The sequence below is a fragment of the Rhinichthys klamathensis genome, unplaced genomic scaffold (genome assembly GCF_029890125.1).
Source record: "Rhinichthys klamathensis goyatoka isolate OS25496 unplaced genomic scaffold, OSU_Roscu_1.1 h1tg000059l_1, whole genome shotgun sequence".
NCBI lineage: Eukaryota > Metazoa > Chordata > Actinopteri > Cypriniformes > Leuciscidae > Rhinichthys > Rhinichthys klamathensis.
This window is the reverse complement of record NW_026606604.1, coordinates 10,180,929-10,201,825: the sequence shown is the minus strand read 5'-3', so window position 1 is coordinate 10,201,825 and position 20,897 is coordinate 10,180,929. Positions and strand designations below refer to the sequence as shown.

General features: G+C 34.0%; 1 protein-coding gene across 8 annotated transcripts; it reads left to right on the top strand.

Moving 5' to 3' along the window:
- The first annotated feature begins 465 nt into the window (after window positions 1–465).
- On the top strand, window positions 466–19,348 carry dtna (dystrobrevin, alpha). Of its 8 annotated transcripts, XM_056249326.1 has the most exons (24): window positions 466–610; window positions 2,323–2,390; window positions 3,250–3,330; window positions 3,498–3,711; window positions 4,579–4,664; window positions 5,666–5,820; window positions 6,655–6,760; window positions 6,884–7,050; window positions 8,130–8,254; window positions 8,389–8,397; window positions 8,535–8,618; window positions 9,313–9,381; window positions 9,957–10,049; window positions 11,827–11,914; window positions 12,137–12,225; window positions 12,310–12,423; window positions 13,627–13,723; window positions 13,843–13,863; window positions 15,699–15,885; window positions 16,983–17,072; window positions 17,154–17,226; window positions 17,324–17,429; window positions 18,557–18,594; window positions 18,690–19,348. In XM_056249326.1, exons 1-23 carry the CDS (start codon window positions 594–596, stop codon window positions 18,572–18,574), a joined length of 2,157 nt encoding a protein of 718 aa, XP_056105301.1. In that variant the 5' UTR covers window positions 466–593; the 3' UTR covers window positions 18,575–18,594; window positions 18,690–19,348. The 8 variants fall into 8 exon arrangements, 7 of the variants coding, with proteins under 7 accessions (XP_056105301.1, XP_056105302.1, XP_056105305.1 ...); XR_008806898.1 differs by lacking the exon at window positions 18,690–19,348 and having other exon boundaries at window positions 17,329–17,429; XM_056249327.1 differs by lacking the exon at window positions 8,389–8,397.
- The last annotated feature ends 1,549 nt before the right edge of the window (window positions 19,349–20,897 follow it).

Sequence of the window (20,897 nt, the reverse complement as noted above, 5' to 3'; positions counted from 1 at the left end):
ACAATTTCATGTTTTTCATTCAACCTGCCATACTAAATAAATCACCCACAGAGAGTGACAAAAAACGGAGTCGGCCTCAAAATGCCTGGATGCCACCGACTGTCCAAAAGGATATTTATAGACCTGGAGATCCCAGAGCCACAATAAAAGGAGAAAGGGAGAGAGCGCGAAATATTAGACGAGTGACTCTGTGAAATATGGCATCTCTCTAGAAATGTCCCATTAGAGGGCTTGAATTACAGTCCTCTCTAGCAAGCCGTTCTTGCGTAGCCTCATCATTTTGCCTAATAATTTCACACAGAGTCTTTAAACTGCAAACAACTCCACAGGCCCTTCTTACAGGACCAGGCCTCCCAGTGGAGGGATAGGGGACGGTACAAACTTGCAACCAGAGCTAGTCCAACAAGAATGTGAGTCTCTCTCATTGGAGGTTAAAGATAGAGGCAACACATGCTGGATCCTGACGGGTTCTTATTTCAGTCGGCTGCCAAGAACTCGAAGGGACGCTTTTGTTGTGTTTCGACCTGACGAAAAGCGTTATTAAAACCTTTCAGACTTGTATTGATCACTCATAAATAAGCAAGAGGAGGACTATGGTGCTGTCTGAAGGGTATCTGGTTTGAATTGTCACGTGTATTTGTTGTTTTCATAGCAACGGTTTGTTTATATCGCTTCCATTTGGTTTAACATGATAGATGCAGTGTTGAAACAGTGAACCAAAACACTAAATTACACTTAATTACGCTGTGGCAGCTTGTTTATCTCTGATGTGAGTTCAATAGGGTAGATAAGTGTCACATTACTGATGGATGGACTTTTTTTTGCAGTGCATTCTGGATATTTTTCACATCTGCAGGTGAATTTGATAGCGATGGTTGGATGTGTAGTGCTTTGTCCCCGTGTTGTTCTGAACTCTGGGATCTCTGGGATTGTGATTGAACATTCCTTAAAGTTAACTGAGCATTAAAAGCTTTGTGAAGGATGGAGTTTAACTTCTCTAGGAGATCAAACTCATGTTTCCTCTTATGGTTTAATCCAGGTGTTGTTTTAAAGAGAAGGGAAAACCTGATTTAAAAGTTTTCATAGTATTAAAGCATTTTTAATGCATGGCATTTAAGGTTATGATGGTACGAACCAATCTAAGACATAGTTTATATCTCACAATTCTGAGAAAATAAGTCAAATTGCGAGTTTACTGTATATACACACAATTCTGACTTTATAACTCGCAATTGTAAATTTAAATCTCGCAATTCTGTTTTTATAATTCGCAATTGTGTTTATATTTCGGAATTCTGACTTTATAACTTGCAATTGTGTTTAAATCTCGCAATTCTGACTTTATAACTCACAATTTCGAGTTTATATCTCACAATTCTGAGAAAAAAAGTCAGATTTGGGAGATAAAAACTCGCAATTGCGAGAAAAAAGTTAGAATTGCGAGATATAAACTCACGATTCTGGGGAAAAAAGTCAGTCTTTTTTCTCTTAGAATTTGACTTTATTTTTTAGAAAAAAAGTCAGAATTGTGAGATAAAAGTTTCAATGATCTTTTCAATAGTTTCTTCCATACGATACAGCTGTTGTTTGGTCGCAGTAAAAGAAGATGGTATTGTACTGAATGTCACAAGGCAGTGATCTTGTAAATGTTATTTTTAATCAAGGTCACAAGTGGAGTCCAAAACCTCTGTTACTGTCTACAATGTGAATCATGACAAAATGTCTCTATAGAAGAAGCCAGGGAGATAAACATGAATTACACCAAGGAACATGTCAGTAGTGGGTCACAGGTCTATTCTGGTATAGGGTTGCAGACAGCAGGGAAACACAGTGCTAAATACAGTACAAATGATGAAATGCAATTAGCAATAATTGTGTATAGTTAGAATAGCAAAGTAAATAGTCTTATCATCTTTTAAAAAGGAGGAGAAAGTGCTTTCCATATCTATTGTTGTTGACGTCAAAGGTTGTGGGTCCGATCAAACTCGCAATTTTGTTGCAAATTCATCTGTAACTTGTCTGAAGCAAGTCGAATTAGGCAGATCTGACATTTATGTAGCACTTTAGTGTCTTGAGTTTATCTTGTTGTTGTGTATTGTTATATACAGTTTCTTTTTTTATTTTATTAGTCTTATTAAATTTGCAGTGGAGTTTTGATAGAGCTCAAAACTGTGGAGAGTATTGTAATACATTATAAATGTTGTTTTACCCATAATGATTGTTAATTCCTCAAAAGATCTATTTTCAGCCCAGTTTGCCTTCACAGCTGTGGGACGCCTGTCACATTGTCCTTTTGTTTTCTGTATGTGTGATGTTTCGCAGAATGATTGAAGAGTCTGGCCGCAACAGAAGCACCATGGCAGACAGAAGACTACTGTTTGCTGAAATGCGTATGTATTTAACTCATTAATCCATAATCAAGCTAACATGCTGATAATAGGAAATACACTTCTGTTCAAAAGTTTGGGGTCAGTAAGATTTTTTTTAAAGAAATTAGTTCTTCTTTTCAGTAACTAAGGATTCATATTTTTACTTTTTTTAAATATAATTTTACTAAAGATTTTTATTTTAAATAAATGCTCTGTTAATCAAGGAATCATGAAAAAATATATCACCATTTCCACAAGAATATTAAACTGTTTTTAACATTGATCATAATAATAAATGTTTCTTGAGCAGCAAATCAGCATCATATTAGAAAGATTTCTGAAGGATCACGTGATACTGAGTAATGATGCTGAAAATTCAGCTTTGATCACAGGAATAAATTACATTTAGCAATATATTCAAATAGAAAATAGCTATTTTAAAGTGTAATAATATTTCACAATTTTAACTGCATTTTTTAAATGAAATAAATGCAGTCTTGGTGAGCAGAAGAGACTTCTTTCAAAAACATAAAAAAAATATTACCAACCCCAACTTTTTTATTGATGGTCTAGACATGCTAACAGTTCTTCAAATAATTTCCCTGTTGAGAAAAAAAAACCTTTCTTAACCAGCCTAAAGTGGTTAGGTTACTTGTTCTTCACACCTAGCCAAGCTATGTTGTCTAGTCTAGTGTGTTTTGCTGGTTTTAGACAGGTTTTGGATGGTTGACCACCTGCCAAAGCCACCTAAACACCAGCTTGACTAGGTTGGAAGACCAGCTAGACCGTCTTAAACCGGCTAAGACATCTTAGGCTGATTTAAACTGTATGGTCTGCCATGTACTGTACGTTCAGTAAATGTGATGTTTTGATCTCACAGGTGCACTAGATCTGGACTCCATCAGATTGTCCACGTATAGGACAGCATGCAAGCTGAGATTCATTCAGAAGAGGTGCAATTGTAAGTTTGAGGGTGTTTACTGCAAAAGATTGTACTGTAATATAACTTTAATAAGTGTTTTTTGACACAAACATTCTGATTGCAACTTTATTTAGTATTCACAGTAGCTTCAGTCTTTGGAAATAATGCAATTCCAGATATTGCCATTTGTTCTTTGCTTCTTGCAGTGCATTTGGTGGACATCTGGAATATTATCGAGGTGTTCCGGGAAAACAGACTCAACTCCATGGACCTCAACACAGAGTTCTCAGTGTCAAATTTGCAAGCAATACTGTCCACCATCTTTTACCAGCTGAACAAGCGCTTGCCCACAACCCACCAGATCAATGTAGACCAGTCTATCTCGTTCCTCCTCAACTTCCTGCTAGCGGCCTATGACCCGTAAGAAACCCTGACTGAATCATCTGCACACTGCAAAAAAATGCTTTTCTTACTTAGTACTTTTTGTCTTGTTTCCAGTCCAAATATCTAAAAATTCTTAAATCAAGATGCATTTACTATATGAGTGAAATGCCATAAGATATTATATCCTGTTTTCCGAGGGAATTCATTCAAATTAAGTGAGTTGATGCTTTAAAAAAGTAAAATTTTCTGCCAATGGGGTAAGAAAAATAATCATAATTCAAACAGAAACAAGATTATTTTTCTGACCCCATTGGCAGATAATTTTGCTTGTTTTAAGCAAAAACTCACTTAATTTTGATTAATTCCCCCAGAAAACAAGACTTAATATCTTATGTCATTTTACAACTTTAGTAAATGCATCTTGATTTAAGAAATGTTTGATATTTGGACTGGAAACAAGACAAAAATACTAGCATTTTTTTGTAGTGCAGAGCTACCTTAAATCTGTCTAGTATGACATTAATTTAAGTGTAGAAAGAATAAAATTGATTTGAAGTACATGGCACTTCATTGTCTTCACTTGATCTAACTAGAATTTCTTTATACATCACTTGCTTTGCTATATGTGACCGTCTAAGGCCTGGTTTCACAGACAGGGTTTAGATTAAGCCAGGATTAAACCTTAGTTTAATTAGGACATTTAAGTAGTTTTTTATGAACATGCCTTAGAAAAAACATTACTGGTGTGCATCTTGAGACAAAACAATGACACTGACATATTTTTAGATATGCCAGTGCAAGTTGCGTAACAGCCTCAAAGATGCATTGTAGTCTGGGACTAGACTAAGCCTTGTCTGTGAAACCTGGCCTAAATGTGTTAGATGACGATTGTGTCTTTTCTAGGGAAGGTGTGGGAAAGATCTCTGTTTTTGTGGTGAAGATGGCCCTGGCTGCCCTCTGTGGAGGGAAGATTTTGGATAAACTACGATGTAAGTTTCACTTTGGCTTTGCCTTTGAACTGATGAGTGTTCAATGGTTTGATGCTGATTAATGGACACTTAAGTGAATGGACAGAATTAATCATTCTATCATCATTTTAAAGGTCAGAGCAGCTGTCGTTACTTGAAAGTCATATTTGAAAGGCATATTTGCCTCTCATGACCATGTCAGTATAGTTGGAAGTGTAGTTAAAACTTTTCGCCTCGTTTCTGCTGATTCATTCCTAGTAATGAAACTTTAGATTACACTAACGTTTAAAAGATTGGGGTCCTTAATATTTTTTTTAATGTTTTTTAAAGAAGCATTGTATGCTCACCTTCAGAAATCATTCTAATATGCTGGTTTGCTGCTCAAGAAACATTTCTTATTATTATCAATGTTAAAAACTGTTTATAAAAGTCTTTGATGAATAGAAAGTTTGGTCCAATTCTCACTTTTAACTATGACTTTTGCCTCAATAAACTCCTAATTACTGCTTATTAATAGTTAGTAAGGTAGTTGTTATGTTTAGGTATTGGGTAGGATAAGGGATATAGAATATGGTCATGCTGAATAATTAATTAATAAAACACATTAATATGTGGTTTATAAGTACTAATAAACAGCCAATACCCTAGAAATATGCATGATAATAAGCAACTAGTTAATAGTGAGAATTGGACCCTAAACTAAAGTGTTACCGAAAGTTCAAAAGAACAGATTTTAAAAAAATAAATTTGTCACTTTTTATTAATTTAATGCATCCATGCTAAAGAAAACTATTCATTTCTTTTTTACCCCACACACCCACACAACCTTTTTAGGGTAGTGTACAGTATATGCTGATATTTAGATGAAGAACTAAACATTTCTATACATTAAATAAGGAAAATTGTTTCCTGTCTGCATCACGCTTTGAGTTATTAAAATCTACCTGGATCTAAATGAACATAGTTTCTTTAAAAAAAAAAAAAAAATTGATCACTCCTGATGCTTGTCTTTTTTTCTCAAGATGTATTTTCACAGATATCGGACCCAAATGGTATAATGATATACTCACAGTTTGACCAGTTCCTAAGGGACGTGCTGAAACTGCCCATGACGGTTTTTGAGGGACCATCTTTTGGGTACACTGAGCAGTCCACGAGAAGCTGCTTTCCACAAGAGGTTTGTGAACATATACAGTGTATATACACACACACACACACACACACATATATATTTAATGTAATTCCATGCATAAATATGCGCCTATCATATGATACATTCGAGGCGTGCTATTACTTATTTAAGCAGTCAGACTTACACTATCATTCGGAAGTTTGGGATCAGTTACTTTTTGTTTGTTGAAAGAAATTAATACTTTTATTCAGCAAGGATTACTAAAATTGATTTGAAGTGATAGTTAAAGACTTTTATAATGTTGTAAATGCTGTTCTTTTGAGCTTTGTATTCATCAAAGAATCCTAATAAAATATGATCATGGTTTCCACAAAAATATTAAGCAGCACATCTGTTTTCAGCATTTATATTAATAATAAATGTTTCTTGAGCAGCAAATCAGCATATTAGAATGATTTCTGAAGGAACATTTGTCACTGAAGACTGGAATGATGCTGAAAATTCAGCTTTGCATCACAAAAATATATTACATTTTAAAATATATTCAAATAGAAAGCAGCTTTTTTAAAGTTTGAATAATATTTCACAATATTACTGTTTTTACTGTATTTCTGATGAAATAAATGCAATCTCAGTGAGCAGACGAGGCTTCTTTCAAAAAGCTTTTCAAAAGCACAAACTTTTGAATGGTATGTTTCATTGCACGGCGGACAATAAAACTCAAAAACATAGCAGCGTCCTTGCAACCACCAGAAAGTTTTGCGTGGGCTAGCACCATTCACAATTTCTTCAGAAAATGTAAAAAACTTTGTTTTTCACTTGTATGTTGTACATGGTATTTATTGACTCATTTGTTTACTAACCGCTGGCCTTCCACAGAAAAAGGTCTCGCTCAATGTGTTTCTTGACACATTCATGTCGGATCCTCCTCCTCAGTGTCTGGTTTGGTTACCGCTGATGCATCGGCTGGCAAATGTTGAAAACGGTGCGTCATTCTACACTTTTTTACAGCAAAACATTTATATATATTATAACTTAAATGAATGACAAATATTGTTACTGCTCTTGATTAGTAGAGCTGACTTTATTTTGCCCCTCTCCTCTCTAGTCTTTCATCCTGTTGAGTGCTCCTACTGCCACGGCCAGAGCATGATGGGATTCCGCTACCGGTGCCAACAATGTGATAATTACCAACTTTGCCAAGAGTGTTTCTGGAGGGGCCATGCCTCGGGCAGCCATAGCAACCAGCACCAGATGAAGGAGTACATGTCATGGGTAGGTGAACGGCCTTGTGGGATCGTGACTGTGAGTAAGTGTCAGTGACGGCCTGAGTCCCGTCATCCAAACAGTCAAATCACTTTATGCCTTTATACTAAATGTCATGACACCAGTCTAAATCTGACTCTGCACAATGAATTCACTTCTTTGGTAGCATTTACATTTTTTTTCTCTTTTTGTCAAGCTGACTAATATGGGTTTTTCAAATGCTGATGCCAACATGGCGATATATTGACTGTGTATAAACTATAGGCTACCGTTCAAATGTTTGGGTTCGGTCAAAAGTCTCTTATGCTCACCAAGGCCGCATTTGTTTTGGAATATTGTGAAATATTTGTACAATTTAAAATAACTGTTTTCTATTCTAATATATTGTAAAAAAAAAAAAATTTATAATAATAATAAAAAAAGAAATCCTGTGATCAAAGCTGAATTGTCAGCATCATTACTCCAGTCTTCAGTGTCACATGATCCTTCAGAAATCATTCTAATAAACATTTATTATTATTATCAATGTTGAAAAAAGTTGTGCTGCTTCATATTTTTGAGGAAACAGCATTTATTTGAAATATAAATCTTTTGTAACATTATAAATGTCTTTACTGTTAAGTTTGATCAATTCAATGCAACCTTGCTGAATAAAAGTATTAATTTCTTAAAAAAAGGAAAGAAAAGAAAAGATCGTATAGAGCCCAAACTATTGAACGGCTTGTGTACAATACAGTACAATCATTTTAATGATGGCAGGGGAAATGTACACAAAATTGCTGAAATGAAATAAACATGTATTTTACACAATATTTACCAAAAAAGAAAATTTGGGGAAGTGATTAAATAATTTGTACATGACCATTTTCCATCCCATCCCTGACTAGAATTAAACATGTATTATCTGTTATTGTACATTTAAGACCTCTATATGTAAATAATCTCTCTTATGATACTCTATGTATTTCTACATAAAACATTTACATTTAAAAAAGAAGAGTTGAGAAAATCCTTTTCATTAAACATTTATATGTATTCTTATGGATATCAATTCTTCTGGTTCACTACAGTTCTTTATTTTTCTCCAGAAATCTCCAGCTAAGAAGTTGTCAGACGCTCTCAGTAAATCTCTGAGCTGCGCCTCCAGTCGAGAGCCTCCTTACCCGATGTTCTCCGATACACCCGAGAAACCGCTCAACCTCACTCATGTTGTGTACGTGAACTCACATTTTGCTCAGATGGATAGTGTCAAATTGTTGACTATATGACTGTACAATGAATTTATCATGAATTGTGCATGCTAACATTTTCCTGCCTTGTGTTTTTCGCTTTTATGCTGAAAAACAGTGACACATGGTAAGTAAAGTGATATAGAGACATATATCCTCATATGTTGTAGGATTTCACAATAATTTGATGGGCATAACTAATCTTAGACACATTGAGATATTTGGCACTACAGTACGGCAGTACAGTATTGTTATTTCCTCCAGGCCTCCCAGACCTGTGAACAGTGGGAATGAATACATGCTCTCTCACTCCATGCCTTCCTCAGGAAACCCTTACTCCAGCAAAACGTGAGTATAAAACTGGACAGCACAAACTTTCAACAGAATGATGTTTGATGTTAAGTGTTGTTATTGGTAACTAAAACTATTCAAAGTCATTTTTTTATGAAATAAAGCTGAAATCAAATAAATTATACATATTGTACACTTAAACTTGAATGAAAGTTAGAAATGTTTCCTTGTCATCCAACTGAAATAAGTGGCAACACTTTACAAAAAGGTCTCATCTGTTAACATTAGTTAATTCTTTAACAAAACTAACAATGAGCAATATATTTTTACAGCATTTATTAGCCTTTGTTAATGATTAACATTACCTAAGATTATTAAATGCTGTAGAAGTATTGTTCGTTTTTAGTTCAAGTTAAGTTAACTACCGGTAATCTAGTTTACTAATGTCAACAAATGGAACCTGTAAAGTGTTACCAATAAGTTGAAGTTGAAGTACTAAAATTGAAATGAAATATATATATATAATAAAATGACAAGCATATAAAAAATTGCTAAAACTGAAAATCTAAAAAAATAACCAAATTCGAATAAATAACGCAAAACTATATAAATGATTATAAATTATACTAAAATTACACTGGTTTTGACGCATGTTCAGATCCCTTTATGGTGTGTTCTAAACATGTTTGTTTAAGTATACATGAGTTGCTCATTAATTTGTTTTATTATATCTCATTTTGGGGGTAAAAAGTGCTCTTGATGAGACAAAGCAAATGAAGCTGTTTTCCCGGACGACCCCAGATCTTTTAAAAGGCAAAGGGTAAGTTAGCCTGGTTGAAATAATGTGTATATGTCAACTGTTCTAAGTGATTATGAAGTAATAAAGAAAGATCTTGTAATGACTTCCAATGGGCTACATGGAAATGTTTTGAGTAGATGCAAATAAAAACAAGGCTGTGAGGGATTGTTTTGTATCAGATTGTCATTTGTTCAGCCAAGAAAAAATAGCAAATTTCAAAATTTTGTCAACATAATGACATATTAAATGAATTGTACTTCCATCCCGCACAACCCTATTTAATTTGCATCAAGATAAATATGACATCAACTCTAACTAAAGTATTGTTTGCATTCTGTGTTTTTGGTAACATTTTACAGTAAGGTCCCATTAGTTAACGTTAGTTAATGCCGTAACTAACTTTATCTAGCAATTAACAATAAATTTTTTACAGTATTTATTTATCTTTGTTAATGTTAGTTAATAAAAATACATAATACATACATTTAATACATTCAAATTAAAAGAAAGTTGTGTGACTCCACCATTACAACTGCAGAAAGTTGCTTCTGAAAAGTCATTGTGACGTCATCTGTGTTTCTGAAACGTGGTTTCAGGGTTCAGTACAGCCTCGATATTGCGGATAGGCTCGCAGACGAGCACATACTTATCGGACTTTATGTGAATCTCCTCCGAAAGGACCGTTCATGGTCAGTGTGAGCTGTCGGTCTGTCTGAGGTTGCTGTGGCACTTTTCTTCCTAATCTGTTTTTATAGCTTAGGTCACCATGTCAATCTGGTAATACGCTAAATTCAATACAACATTGTTAATGTCAAACTATCATTTGAAAGTCTTTCCACATTTGAAATGTTCCTAATTTAATTCCTGAGTTGTAGAAAGGATCCCAGATGTGGGATGGTGACTATTCTGGCCACAATTCTGTCTTATGTTTGCAGCTTGCTAACTGGCTAGGCTTTTGTTGTGTTTAAGCAGTGTTTTTACTCTGTGTTGATCATATTACATTTCACTGCCATAGAGCACAACAGTCCAGAGGTAAAAATGCCCTTCCTTTTCACCACAGAGAGATTGACTTTCAGCACGAATGAATACATTTTTTAGTAAAGAACTACCATGAGCTAGCAATATGCTTCTATAGAGTGTGATTTCAAAAATCATGATTAATCGCTGAATTCCCAGTGAAGAAATACACTACCCATAATCCTACACTATCCATAATTCACCAATTCCATGGGAACAGGAATCGTGCCAAAACAGCTCAGTAGTGAATGTCTCCCTGGACTCTCAAATAATGTATATACAGTATATATGGCTATTTAGCAATAAACTATACAATAGAAGTTATATGAATGCACAAAAATATTGTTTTATAATCTATAGATTTATACTTTACTATTTCAAGTATGTAATTTGAAATGCTTTATATAGCATTCCTGTATCTCAAACATTAGATAAAGATTATGGGTTTGATTCCAAGGGAATGCATGTAAGTGATAAATGCAATGTCAAATTGGATAAAATTATCAAAAAACAAAACTGAAAAGACAAACGTTTCCTTAAGGACACACAGTGACAGGAGTTAAATGAATCCATCCCAAACTCTAATTTGACCTCTCATTTTTATGACAAATTTTTTTGACCTAATTGTAAACTTCTAATTTGATTAATGATGAACATATGCATTGTTTTGAACGTGTAAATGGGTCTTTTTTGTGTGTGTGGATTTTGTGTCATTTTGTGCATCTATTTGGTATGGAAAAACAGAAAATACACCATCAATGATCTACTTTAGCCACAAGTCTTTAAACAGGTGTGTTTTTCTATCTGAAAGGCTGATCTGCTCAAGGATGTGATTTTTCCCGTCCATAGGAACCTATACCTTCAGCTACAGTATATGCACATATGTTTACCCATTACGCAACACCCTTAGCTATGGCTGTGTTTTCCCAGCAAAGTTGTCTAATATGGAGATTATCCTTGCATTTGCTCCTAACATTGCAATGTTTTTTGGGGGAAACTGGGGCTCTATGGTCTTCATGCTTTGCTTAGATCCTGAAATGTGCTGGCAATGCTATTTTATTCTGCCATTAGGGTATTATTGGTGACTTATTTCACTAAAAATATGTTCTTTTGATTTATAAAACCTATTTTATAAATTTTGCAAGAACTTTCTTGTGATTTTCAATATGAAAACACAAAAATATTTAGCAAAACAGTATATGTATTAATGTATGCAAAGTAAATTTATAATATATATATATATATATATATATATATATATATATATATATATATATATATATATATATATATATATATATACTGTATATGTTATTATTATTATTATAAACTAACTTTGCATAGGCTACTAATTGCTATAGTAATGTTGCAGTAAAAGCTTTTGTGATTCTGAACTAGTAATTGTAGTATTGTAGTTGACTGAGCTTTGTTCCTTTCCCTGATTGATAGTTTCCAAGAGAGCAGTAATAACCAAGATGATGAGCACTGCCTCATTGCCCGTTACGCCTCCCGATTGGCTGCTGATGGAGCTGCAGTGGTAAGACGGCCAATCAAAATGACGATAAGATGTTATGGACAATGGTAGTGTATGTTGGTAGTTGGAAAACCAGTTTTGAAACAACCTTTATATTTGCAATTACACTTGCAATTATTTGTGCAATTAAGCTTGTGGCAGAGAAATGACACACTTCATCTTTAACCATAGATATATGTAAATAAATTCATGTAAACAACTCTATAATCTGACTATTGTTAACAGAAGACCAGAGTCCCAGCAGACATCTCTCTCTGTCTGGACACCAATAAACAGCAGCGGCAACTTATCGCCGAGCTAGAGAACAAGAACAAGTGAGTATGAGACTGTTTATTATGGTACTATTGCACAGTGATCTGAATTTGCATTCTTAAAGTTAATAAATTGTGTATTTTCAGGGAGATTTTGCAAGAGATACAACGCCTGAGACAACAACATGAAGAAGCTTCCCAGCCTCCATTAGACAAAAACCAACAAAACCCAATGTTACTGGCTGAACTGAGACTGCTCAGGTAAGCACACACACACACACACGCACGGAGCGTACAGCCGTGAATCAGACCTGAAACCGGATCGGATGTGGTGAACAGCAGATGCTGATGGTTACGAGATAGACTGCATTGAAAGTGAGTGTAACCTGATCATGGCTCCTCTAATGAACGAGTGAAAGTACTTTAAAAGCAATTTGCAACACTGAGACTCCTTCCTGTTTGTAGACATCACCAAGGCAGATTTGAATGGTGAACTGAGTCAAGCGTGCATATTTAAATAAGCTCTAGTCCTTCAATTTAGAAACTTTACTGTGGTTTTACTCAAGTAACATTAATTGTAGTAACACTATATTTTGGTGCAAAAGTTCTAGATTAGGGAAGTGAGAGAATCTGCTTGTTTTGTGTAGCAGTTTTGGTTTCTAAATTTGTTTTTATGTAATTATTATTTTCATAATGAACATCATAGTTACATTTATGGAAAATAGATTTTTACATATAATTAAAACATACTGCAAATACCACAGTTAAGAACATGGTTCCCAGGGACGAACTATAGTAAATAAAAAATTGTATATGCTTATTCACCTGCTTTTCTTTTCTTTAATGTAGAAAGCATCTGTTACAAATGTTTTTGGGGGAATTCGGCATCTTATTCATAAACCACCCATAAAAGCTGTTCACACCAAGAACGATAACTTTAAAGATAACGATAACTATATTAGCGTCCACACCTGACTAAATCGTTCTGTTTATTTAAGCGCGCTGTTGCTTTAAATGCTCAAGCTCTTTAAAGGAGGATGGATTCTGATTGGCTGTCAATCATTCATCAACTGGAAAAAATTGCTTTGAAAAATTGATTCCAACTACAGTATACTGTTTCTCTGTACCATTATAGTTATAGTTGTGGTGTGGACTCAGCTATTATTTTACATTTAGAACGATTTTTAGAAGTATATCTTTATCGTTATCGTTATATTTATCATACTCGGTGTGATTGGGTGTTTAACCAGGCACTACATGGCACTACACCATGCAAATTGTGTTCGGCACAGATTTTTTTTTTGTGTTTACGCAATTTGCATAATGTATTTAGTGAATGTAGTGGTAAACAGCACAGAGAGCACATGCAAATAAACAACACTTTTAGGCTGTTAATTTTTGCACAATTCATTTTGAGTTAATGTCAAAGTTATATCGATAACCTTGTGGCTTTCTTTGTCTCAGGCAGAGGAAGGAGGAGTTGGAGCAGAGGATGTCGGCTCTTCAGGATAGCCGCCGAGAACTTATGGTCCAACTAGAACACCTCATGCTTCTGTTAAAGGTAGAAAAGGTCTCACACACACACATAAACAAATGATGATTGGACAATTTTGAGAAGTTAAATTTATAATGTGGAGATGCAGAAATCCCTGTTAATGAGCTGAACTGCTCCATCTACAGGAAGAAGAGCTAAAAAGAGCTGTAAGTCAGTAACAAAACTGTGTATTAATATACTGGTAGCACTTTATTTTTCAGTCCTTTTCCCCATGTACATACATACTATGTACAATAAATGGGTAATAACTAGGTACTAACCCTGAACCATCCCCTAAACATAACCTAAACCCATGTAGTTAGCTTATATTACCCAGTACTTTCTTAGCTAAGTACACACGCACTGTAAAATAAAGTGCAACTAATATACTTCCTCTGACTTGAGATTAAATGTATGTTGTGCGTTTGTTCTCCCTAATATTAAACTATAATAATAAATGTGTTGTGTTGGTTGTGTCTTTGGCATCCAGAACTTACTTTTGTTCATTTAGCACATTATAGCACAAATCAAAGTTAACGCATGCTGTTATTCAGACTGACTACATTCCAGCATGTCGATCACATACTCTAATTCTTCTTTGTATGATTTTGAACAAACTTCTAACCCTATAATAATAATAATAATAATAATAAACTTTCATATGTAACTCAAAGTCCTTTATTGTTGTTTGTGCTATAGACATGAATTATTAGCTAAACAACTGGCAAAAAAATCCATATAGGGACCTGAGATTTGTTTTTTTTGGGATCATTATTAAATTTACAAAGATTTAACTTTAAAATTAATGTATTTTATGATATGTTTTTGACACTTATTCAGACACTATGGGCACCTAATGTTGCAGTGTTTTTATGATTAATTCAGTGTTGTTTTAGAATTATACTTATGCTGTTACAGTATGTATTAATTTTTTAATTAGCTTTAATTTGTCATTTTTTCAGTTTTCATTTGAATGTATTTTAGGTTTTAATAGTTTTATGTGCTTTGTCATTTAAAAAAAATCTATTTAGCTTTACTTTACATTTATTTATATTTTAGTTTAAAGTCATTGTAGTACTTCAACTTCAACTTTTTTTTATTTCAGTTAGTTGCCAAGGTAACATTTCTAATTTGCATTTTAGTTTTTTTAAATGAAGTATTTTTATCTAATATTTAACCTTTATGCCAATTAACAAAAACAGGGTTTCGGCAGGTCTTAAAAGGTTTTAAAAAATGAAGACCTTAAAAAAAGGTCTTAAATCAGAGCAGAAAGTCTTAAATTCATAGTCATGGCATTAAATGTTGCATGCACTGCCAAATTTTGTCCTGTTTTCCAATCCAAATATCTAAACATATTTAAATATATTTTTGATGCAAATGTGAAATGAAGTCTTGAAAAATATACAGTATGTCAATGAGTTATGAAAACTTTCTGAGACCATATTTGTTCTTGTTTAATCATAAGCTCACTTCATTTGGATAAATTTAACAGAAAACAAGACTTCATATTTTATATCATTTTGCATTTCCAGCAAATGCATCTTGATTTAAGAATCTAAATACATTTGGACTGGAAGACAGGGCAGAGAGTCTGAGGAAAAACATTGCTTTTTTGCAGTGTGATCAGAAGGTACAGTAAACGTTATTTCCATATTCTAGTGGTTAAAAGCAGAACGATTCAAGCTACTTTTTTTTGTAAATTGAATTTTAAAAAAAAAGGATATCTTTTGGAAGTTGTATTTTCAAACTCTAAAAGTGTTGCTAAAACAAATCATTGTTTCTCCCTAGACATTCACATTTAGAGAACATGTTAACATTAATAAAAATGTATTCCTTAAATTTGATTTACTTGTTTTTAAAAAGTCTTACATTTACCTTCATAAAACCTGCAGAAACCCTGAAAATGATTTTAACTGTTTTAGTTTTAGTTAAAAATAACAACACTGGATTAAGCAGTTTTGATTTTTATCTTACAGTCATATAATCTCCTTTTGTTTCCTAGAACCAAGGCCCTGGCCACTCCCCTCGCTCCTCCCCCAGCCACACGATCAACATCCAATCAGTGTCCGGCAATACCACACCCATCCCCATGCCTGTCCAATCAACATCCGGCAATACCACACCCAGTCAGACGCCTCAGGACTCGCTAATGGGCCTGGGAGGAGAGGTGCAGCAGGCCTTCGCTCTGGGTAACCAACATGTTCCTCTTGCATTTGAAAACAATTTCAGCCAATTAAAACCAAGATATACTGCAGGGTTGCCAGGTTTGTGTAACAAACCAGCCCAATTGCTATTGAAAACCTGCCCAATCATGGCCGTTCTGGGAAGGTTCCCCAGTAAAAATCGTAAAAAACCTGTATTATTTGATCTGTAAAGATCATTTTGGAGTAATAGTGCTTTTCTAGATTCCATGTAAACAGCTTAACTAGATTAAATTGAACCCCAAATCTTCCTGTAAACCAGTGTTTCTCAACCAGGGGGCCTCAGCAAGCTTCTAAGGGGGTCTCAAAATTATTTAAAATGAGACAAAACAAACATTAAAATGTTCTTGAACATCCAAAACATCTTGAACAAGATTTATTTAAATTTTTTTCATTAATTAATTAGGAGTACATTTTAATTCACCCACTGTCTAATCCATCCCAAACCTGTCCTGGAAAATCTGGAAAAACAAACATTAAAATAAGCCAAAACATCTAGAGCAAGATATTTCAATGTGAGATCTGTTTTTCTTTAATTAATTGGGAATTAATTTAAATCCACCCACTGTCTAATCCATCCAAAAACTGGAAAATCTGGAAAAATGAGGAAGTCTTTAAAAATGTAGACCTGTAAAAGTCATGTAAGTTAATAAGACCATAAAAGTCCATGGCCATTTTAATAATGATTATTATTGAAATGAATATAACAATTTTTCTAGCTATGCCATGCTAAAATATTTTATGGAGTAGAAATTGAGAGTAAAATTATTATTTTTTAAATAATTATCCTTAATCATTAACCAGTAAATTATGACCAACTGGAAAGGCGCCTTCAAATATTGTTGTGGACAATATGGTCCTTCGAGTCGAAAAAGTTGAGAAGCACTGCTTTAAACTGAGTTAAAGTATATATTATATACTGATATGCACTTATATAAATCAAAACTGTACCTGTGACTCATTTTACTTTGGAATATGTTATGGAAAATTTAATTATTATTATTAAATAAATTATAATAATATTAATATTACTTAATGATTTTATAAATATTTAATATTAAATTATTTGATTTATTTTTTTGAAGGCTCCAGAAGGAATTTAAGAAATGATCTCCTGGTAGCTGCAGACTCCATAACCAACACGATGTCTTCATTGGTGAAAGAACTTAACTCGGGTAATATTGAATGATCCTGATCAATCAACGATAGCATACGTTATTCATTGATGTTCAAACTTTGCCTATGATGATGTTTAGAGGCTGGGAGTGAAACAGACCTCACATTCTCAACGTCAGACGTTCTCCACGCACGGAGCGCTTCAAGATCAGGGTAACAAAAACATGTTGCTAAATCACCTGCTGAAGTGTGTGATCACGTGTTGTTCAGATCTCCTGGGCATGTGCTCACTGTGGTTCTGCTCTCATAGGGCAGCAGGGAAGCTGGAGCCTGGGGAATTCTATGGACATGATCTGGAAAAGCAGCTGAACAGAAGCCTGAAGATGGAGGAACGCCTCAGACACACACAGGAACAGGTGAGACAGTCGAACATACGGAGGCCAAGTAAAAGCAGTAAACCAGCAGTTAGATCAGCACAGAAGTTTGCATGTGAAATGTTGGAATATGCAAATTGTCATCCATGGCAAATGACTCAACCGTCATCAGTTCCCATATTACTCTTATATTTATAATCTTTGCATTAATATGCTGTTAAACAGTAACCAGTCACAGAAAAGAATAAGATAAAAGAATACTGAAAATGTGTTACGGTTTCCTCAAAAATATTAAGCAGTAAAAAAAAAAAAGTCATCATTGATAATAAAGCAGCAAATCATCATATTAGAATGATTTCTGAAGGATCATGTGACACTGAAGACTGGAGTAATGATGCTGAAAATTCAGCTTTGATCACAGGAATAAATTACATTTTGCAACATATTCAAATAGAAAACGGCTATTTTAAATTGTAATAATATTTCACTATTTTTACTGTATTTTTGATTAAATAAATGCAGCCTTTGTTAGCAGAAGAGACTTCTTTTAAAATCTTACTGACCCGAAACATTGAATGGTAGTGTTATTTGGCAGCATTAATTTAGCCTTTAAATTAAATAATAATACTTGGATGCAGCAAGTGGTTTATATTTAACCCCCCCCCCAAAAAAAGATAAATAATGTCTCATATGTTTCTGTATTCACATCAATATTGTTATCTGCCCCAAAGCCATTTTTAAGTATCAAACTTTAGATGGATATTCTGGGAAATATGCCAACGGTGTGTCATGAGTACGCTGCATCATATATCAAATTTGATTTCTTTTTAATTGCTATAGAAATGAGATGAAATAGAAATGAAAAATCCATTAAAGCAAATGGATATTTCATTGTAATGAACATATCCCCCGGCTGCTTCCCTGGCACCTGTTCTTGAGGGCCGAGATGGTGTTCATTTTAACTGCATCTGTACGAGTTTTGCATGCAACGGAAAAAGAGCAAATATAAAAAGTTGAATGTATTGCAACGTTTCGACCAAATGAGGTCGAAATATTGGCGCAAGTTCCCTCCTATGCGGGTCCGAATATTCTGATCGTTTTAGTGTGGTACGGAAAGCCTCGGGTCAGTTCTGTGAATTTTAAACCTTCCTCAATGCTGTTTTTTCCAGGTGACTTTACAAGAATAGCTGCGTTTAAATAAGCAATGGTGAGTATTCGTCGGCAGCGCTGTGACAGATGCAATACAACAGCGTTTGATGGTTCAAACCAAGGCTTTTCCTTTGTCTTTTTCTGTCCTCACAGGGAGATGGAGCGACTCTGAAGCACTGTGCAACCACCAGACCTGAGCTGGAACATACAACACTTCTGAAAAGCATCAACTCACAACAATACTGTGGTACACAACCCAATCTATAAATATAGAAATATATTTTTAGAATGTTTTAAGACAATACTGTGAACTAACTTTGAAAATTTCAACTAATGGAACTGTCTACAACACCACCAGTGCCATAAATCCAATGATTACGAGATTATTTCATTTACTCGGTGTTAATGTGTTCAAGTTTGATTTGTTTTCGTGTGTATCTGTTCAAAACTTGTACTGTATTTAAATATATGTTAGGGGAAGTGGGGGTGGTCTTTACTAAAGCTGCTATCTTTACAAACAACATCTTTTATTGTACATTACGTGCAGAATACCCTGACCTGATGGTCTTTTAAAGCATATCAAATATTAGGATATTGTTGTAGCTTCAGTTTCTCGTTGAGAGTAGAATAATTTGAGACTTCGTCATAGTCTTTGATACACAAATACACTGCCTTAGCTGATCAGACTTAGTTTATTTTAATAGGTGGGTAGGTATGTGTACTTTGTTGCAATTTATTCATTTTTATAGACATTTGAATTAATAAGAACAGTACAGAAACGGACGAATCTCGTGAATACACCACCAGGTCACGTTTAACTTTAGAATCCCCAAAATAAAAATGTAATGTGTTTTGCATGAAGAAAATGAAACCTATGTTTAGGACCATTTATATTTCTGACTTTGTGACATTATTTTCAGTGTAATACAATGCTTTTATTTAAATCAGCCTAAATTTAAGGTTGTAGTAACAGATACTTGCATCATGTACTGTATATATACTTTACAATTTTATCCATATCATTACATATTTCATACTAAATAATACATTTCTTAACATATCAATATTCTTGAATTGCAACAATAATTTGGCAGTAAAACCTGTTTATCTCTACTTTAACATGTACATCGTCATGAAAACAATGTTGCATATTTGCATTGCAAAAAAAAAATATCGTACTGGTTCTAAAATATAGAATTCATTTTTTTATGCATAATATATATGTGATTTTTATGCTTTCTTTAAAAAAATTAAATAAAAATCCTTTGGATTTTAGAGGCAAATATGACCAGGGCATGTTTTTGATAGGTTTCATGAGATTCATGCAAAAAACTTGTGGACCTCTGGATTCAAAGGAAAATATTATTTGACTCCAAAGGGAATATTTACCATGCTCTATTATTTAATTTGCAAAAAACAATGAAATGCAGACATTTTGAGACAACCACATTGACAGCATCTGACACGACTGAATGTGCTGTTATGTTGTTCAAGGACTGACAAGATGCCTTTTACAAAAGCATATTTTGGTGTAAGATATATTGATCTAGAACATAATTATCACGCTTGGATTGATTTTGTTGGTGAATATGAATTCCTTGTAAAGATGTCCAGTAGATTGGTTTGGCTTTGACCATCTCCAGACTCTTTCATTGATGTTTTTTCTTTGCCACTGTCACACTTCAGCAGTCACATTGATCTCATTGTTTACTCAGAGCATTGCTTTTTCAGACAAGCCATTCTATGCCACAACAAAAACAGCATTCGCGCCCTGCTGCCAGCCGTTGCACTTTTCAGTTCATTTGCATGGTACTAAATAAAAATATTATGTTGTACAAATATCTTCAAGTGTCCACAAGTTATGGTATTTTATGTAATTTGGGCTATCAGTTTGTTAAAACTGATCCTTCAAATAATTTTTGCACAAAATGCTGTTCTAACTTTGTGAATTGTAATATGTTGATGCAATATACACAACAACCACTAGATGTCCTTGTTGAGCAATTAGATATTTTTTCTAATAAGACAACAAATATCACATTAAAGGGATAGTTCATCCAAAAACGAACATTCTGTCATTAATTACTCGCCCTCCTATCGTTCCAAACTCGTAAGACTTTCGTTCATCTTTGAAACACAAATGAAGATCTTTTTGATGAAATCTGAGAGCTTTCTGTCCCGCAACTACCACTTTATTGACGCTTCAAAAAGTTCATAAAGAGATTGTAAAACTAAATCCATATGAATTGAGCGGTTTAGTCCAAATTTTCTGAAGAGACTCGGTCGCTTTATATGATGAACAGATTTAATTTAGGCTTTTATTCACATTTAAACATTCATCAACTCACACATCACAGAAGC

Bases quoted from the DNA above. Each gene is read 5' to 3' on its own strand.
- dtna (XM_056249326.1), top strand. The intron at 5,821-6,654 runs GTTTGTGAACAT...GGCCTTCCACAG, and splicing joins GAAGCTGCTTTCCACAAGAG to AAAAAGGTCTCGCTCAATGT. The intron at 13,724-13,842 runs GTAGAAAAGGTC...CTCCATCTACAG, and splicing joins ACCTCATGCTTCTGTTAAAG to GAAGAAGAGCTAAAAAGAGC.